Source organism: Lycorma delicatula, chromosome 2, assembly GCF_047948215.1.
Source record: "Lycorma delicatula isolate Av1 chromosome 2, ASM4794821v1, whole genome shotgun sequence".
NCBI lineage: Eukaryota > Metazoa > Arthropoda > Insecta > Hemiptera > Fulgoridae > Lycorma > Lycorma delicatula.
The window spans coordinates 199,451,543-199,457,323 of record NC_134456.1 but is presented as its reverse complement, the minus strand read 5'-3'; the positions used below and the strand labels follow the sequence as shown (position 1 = coordinate 199,457,323).

At 28.9% G+C, this 5,781-nt stretch overlaps 1 protein-coding gene across 1 annotated transcript; it reads left to right on the top strand.

Moving 5' to 3' along the window:
* Positions 1 to 568: 568 nt before the first annotated feature.
* On the top strand, positions 569 to 1,003 carry LOC142320031 (protein GVQW3-like). Its single transcript, XM_075357710.1, has one exon. The coding sequence runs from the start codon at positions 569 to 571 to the stop codon at positions 1,001 to 1,003; it is 435 nt and encodes a 144-aa protein (XP_075213825.1).
* The last annotated feature ends 4,778 nt before the right edge of the window (positions 1,004 to 5,781 follow it).

The window sequence follows — 5,781 nt, the reverse complement described above, 5'->3', positions numbered from 1 at the left end:
GTAATAAAAATGTATTTTATTTTTCATAAAATGTATATAATGTACAAAAATAAAAAACATAATATGTGTTGCGAAGTGGTTCATAAAAAATAACAGTCATAAATTAGAGTATTACTTCATCGCTAATAAAGCCGTACCAAAAATTTATAATGTATTAAGACAAACAAGATATAATGTAAACTAAATCAAGTACATTCTCCAACGAGCTTATAATGAATGATTGCCATTAATGCACCTTTGCGAAGTGCAACTCCATAATCTCCAGAGTTACATTAATACACGTCGGTCCCACAGGAAAGGTTTCTGATTTTGTATTCGCGTAACTACTAATACGATCTGTGAACGGATGCATGAATTAACTAGCGCGGTATTCCGACTACTTTCCGTTTTAAATTTAACAGCACTGGTATCACAGACTGTCCGTAATAACCAAAACTTTAACAATATTTTTTTGAAATTCGGTCGTGAAAGGAGAAATGGAGCAACGTGCAAACATTAAGTTTTGTTTTCAATTGGGTAAAAGTGCCAATTGCGTAAAATTATATAAACTGTTTATGACAGTGAAGAAATGAGTCGTAAAACCGTTTTTAAGTGGTGTGCAAGGTTTCTTGATGGTAGAGAGAGCAGTGAAGATCCACGTCCAGGAGCATCATCGACGGTTCGAGTAGAAGAAAATGTTCAAAAAGTGGCGGAAATTCTTCGAAATGATCGTTGTGCATCTATGAAGTTAATCGAGGAGATCACTGGAATTCCTAAAACAACTGTGCATCGCATTCTAACTGAAAATTTGGGCAAAAGAAGATCTGTTGTCTTTTTTGTGTCCCACTCACTCACTGACCAACAACCAGATTGCAGAGACATGAAAAGATCGGCCGCTAGGAAGCCTTCATGTCTTGCATCGAAACAGGTGATGAAACATGGTGTTTTCAGTATTTTGACTGTTTTCGTAGTTTCGACACGATTTCAGATATCCAGAAGGCTACGATCATTGAAATCCAGGTAATTTAAAAGGTTGAGTATCAGAATTTTTTTGGAACAATTTTTCTAACGCTTGCAGTTGTGTATTGACTCACAAGGAGCCTATTTTGAATAAAGTCATATAAAATAAAAATAAACAACGTCTTGTATTTTATTTCATATAAGTCACCTTTTATGTGGGAAGGACTGTACCATATTTTTTCTACGGCTGAGAAAATCTTGGAATTATTGATTTAAATCAGTGATAGAATATATTATTTACGGAATATTTTTTTAAATTCTTAAAAAAGTTATTAAACAATAAATTTCTGTGAAAGCAGGTTATTAGTCATAATTTCTACTTTTTTTTTTAATATCGACCGGTTAAAAACATCACAAAACAACTGATACATTAAACAATACCCGCTTCTGATTGGCCAGTGGTTGAAAAGAGTTGGCTTTTGATTGGTTGAACGCCTGTATCATAATAACAATCTGATAATGTCCCACAATATGATACAGGTCCCAGCCGCATAATTCAAACGTAATAATATAGCCGTAGAGAAATATATTAAACAAAAAATATTTTATTAGATAATAAGCGTTAATAAAGTAAGTTTATTCAAAAATAAATAAAAATTAGGAATAAAGTAAAAGGTTAATAAATCAATAAGAAGTGAACCAGGTGTTAGTATAAACAGTCATAACACTTTTTAAGAATTCATAATTCATTTTGTTAAAAAAATTTTCTATTTCTAGTATTTAATCACCTTAACTATAATGCTTTGTAACGATTTAATTTATAAAATACAAGTTATGTGGATTTCTTTATTGTTAATTTAAACGATAAGTAGTGGATTCTTTTTAAATACACTAACTACACGTAGTATAATTATCATCATAGGTAAATTTTATAGAATTAATATTGTTTTGCGTTTCTGTATCAAAATTTCTGTAACCGATGTAATTAATTCAGATTATCGGTTTTAAGAGTTACTTACTTTAAGTGTAGAATTTTTCCGGTAATTTTTATGGAACTGCATCCATTATCGGCTTCTTAACGGAATTGGTTTTTTAAGTGCTACATTAAGTTTTATCATAATCTCTTTACGTTCAAACATAAGAATTGTTTTTGTTCTCCGTTTTTTATAGTTAGTATTTTCAAGTACAGTTAAAATATAGCTTCCGGATAAGACATTAATTTTATTATTCTGTTTAAAAATTTAAGCTTATTTTCATAAAATTATTTTATAACTGGTATTATGTTACTCGTTAAAACTTTTTACTGCGTCTTTAACTCATTTAGCAATTCATTAACTTCTATTAAATATTCATTAACATTCAATAATCTAATATTATAGATTATTTATTAGTTAATGTAACAAGCCGGTATCGTTAATTTTTTTCGTAATCAAATTTGTTCGATGCATTTTATTTTCTATTTTAACTTGTAACTTAAAAATTTACATCATTTTATCATTATCGAGAGATAATTTGAAAAATTAAATATATTTAACTCTTGTTAAAATTTGCGAGTAAATTTATGAGTAGCTTCGGGGTATAATGTTATACATAAGAATTTTCGTGTTTTTTTTTAATATAAATAATTCTCATTTATTTGCATCACAATTATTGAGATCGTGAGATCCGTACGATTTTACTGAATAAAACAGTATACCCGTTTATATTATAATAACTACGAGTATGTATATGAGTATAATATAAAATGTAAATTCAGTTACAATCATATATTTTAAACATATCATCACTGGTAACAGTAAGTATTTTTGTAATATAGCTGTATTTTATATACGTGTATGTTTGTATATATATATATATATATATATATATATATATATATATATATAGCTTATATATATATATAAGCTACCTAAACGTTGAACCTATTGATATTTTATTAAACAAATGATCAGATATCAATATACTTAAGTTTTAGCTTTCTAATTATTAGATATAGTATTCAAAATCAGGTACAAACTGATAAAAATTATTAATAATTTATTAGATGTAAAACATTTAATGTGTAGTAAACCTGTTTTGCCTCAAAGTTTGTTTATTTACAATTTATTAAAAGTAAGGAACCATAAGTAATTGTATTGCAAAAAAGCACATGATGAGAGGTTTCCACAAACACCCTTAATAAGACGTACATATACATAAAGATATAAATAAGTACTTATATAAAGTTCATATATATACACTCACTCACGCTGAATAAGACCATGTAGTTTTCAAGAGTTCACAAAGATTTAATGAAAAACAAACAAGAAAAATTTATATCATAAGGCAATAGACAAAGGCAAAGAAATAGTAACATAAGAAACACATGGAGATAAAGGGAAAGAAGCTAGCTCCTTATGAATGCGTAGAAAGATTAAAATCAGATGTGTGATATTGAACCAGCTTAACAGTCGCTCAGATTCCCCCAAATATACCACATTTAGGCTTTCAGTCGCAGGACTTCCTCGCTGTTGTCTAGGAGTTTAACTGCAAGAAAGTTCACACGATTATCTAACCGGTGCTCTATATTTTGACGCGAACCGTTTGACCTCTTTGCGATCATTGGTAATTCTAGATAGTCATGAATTTCTTCGTTCCGAGCGAACCGCAATGCCTCTGCACTGGATTTCGTCAACTTATTCTGGAAATGTATAATCTCAATGTTACTCTTGATCGTTGTACTCTATACCTATACCGAAGACAAAAGTAATATGACTTGAGTCCAGACTTATTCTGATTTACCTCGATTCTCCGTTTTGTTAAGTCTAATACCTATTGGAGTTTTGCTGAGGCTAACTGTGAATCTTCAATTGCTAGGATTGTTGAATCATCAAAAAACCAAGCGACAGTGACATGGTCCGGAGCCTGAAGGTGTACAGTAAATGTTGATCACAGGACTGGTCCTAAGACAGAGCCTTGTGGAGCCCCTGATATAAAATGTCAAAGAATCCAGATAAGTAACTCATCGTTTGATCTGATCTGGTACCTAAAAATATAATAAATATTTCTTTGAAAGAAGTTCTTTTTATGAAATATTTGAAAAGTGTAAAAAGTTGATGAAAACAATAATTATCTACTGGATCTCTTCTTTTAACTTGTAATTGACCTTTTTATTTAATATTATTTACCGATATTATTTTGTATCATTTACAATGAATCGGTCGTAATTTAATTAATTGTTTTAGATACAACTTACAATGATAGTTTAGTCTACTATTCACAGGAAATTATCTTCTGAAATATTTATTTTATCTTTGAGATTAATCCATATATACGCACGCGTACGCATGGGAATCCAAGTATCTAAGTTCATATGTTCTACGCGGTATAAGTTATTTTCTATCAATGAATTTTATCTTATTTCAGTATTTTTAAATTTAAATCTGATAGATTCAATATCTTCTTGAATATCATAGCAACCCTCCCACGTGATTTTCTTTGCAAATTTATTTAATTAAAAAATAATAAAATTATTTTTAATAATAGAATATTGTTAACTTCAATCCAAGTATATAAAAACTTTGCTGTTTGAAAAGCAAATAAATAGGGGAAAAGTAATAATAAAAATATTTTAAAAATAAATATTATTTGTTTATTTATTTTCCCTCGGTAAAATAAGTTTTATTTGATATGTTTTTAGTTTTTTTTTTTTTTTTGTATTTCTAGACAATGATTCCTGTATTATTTATTTCTATTGTTTCAAGAACTTTTTCCATATATCGCATGAGATAAAATAATATATAAATGAAAAAGAGGCCTATAACTGATAACTTATGAGTTTTCTTTATTATTTTTGTTTTGTTTTTTATTCTTCTCGCATTTCTTTATTGCTCAGTTTGGTGTTTTATACTATTTTTATTATTAGTTTTTGCTTTTCTATTTTCTTTCCTGAATTTATTGAATTCAAACCGATTATTATTTTTTTATTTAAAGTATATTCTACAGTTATTAAAAGTTTATTTTAAAATTTTATTTTACTTTTGATTTTTTTATTAGTATTCAATTACTATTTGCAATTGGATATTATTTAATTAATGTGAAATTATTTTTATCTCGTTTTGGTTGTTAAAACTAAACATTTTTATCATATGGTTTTTTGGTTTTTTTTTTGTCTTCAGTCATTTGACTGGTTTGATGCAGCTCTCCAAGATTCCTTATCTAGTGCTAGTCGTTTCATTTCAGTATACCCTCTACATCCTATATCCCTAACAATTTGTTTTACATATTCCAAACGTGGCCTGCCTACACAATTTTTCCCTTCTACCTGTCCCTCCAATATTAAAGCGACTATTCCAGGATGCCTTAATATGTGGCCTATAAGTCTGTCTCTTCTTTTAACTATATTTTTCCAAATGCTTCTTTCTTCATCTATTTGCCGCAATACCTCTTCATTTGTCACTTTATCCACCCGTCTGATTTTTAACATTCTCCTATAGCACCGCATTTCAAAAGCTTCTAATCTTTTCTTCTCAGATACTCCGATTGTCCAAGTTTCACTTCCATATAATGCGACACTCCAAACATACACTTTCAAAAATCTTTTCGTGACACTTAAATTAATTTTTGATGTAAACAAATTATATTTGTTACTGAAGGCTCGTTTAGCTTGTGCTATTCGGCATTTTATATCGCTCCTGCTTCGTCCATCTTTAGTAATTCTACTTCCCAAATAACAAAATTCTTCTACCTCCATAATCTTTTCTCCTCCTATTTTCACATTCAGTGGTCCATCTTTGTTATTTCTACTACATTTCATTACTTTTGTTTTGTTCAGGGTTTTGTTTTGTTCTTGGTTTTTTGCTA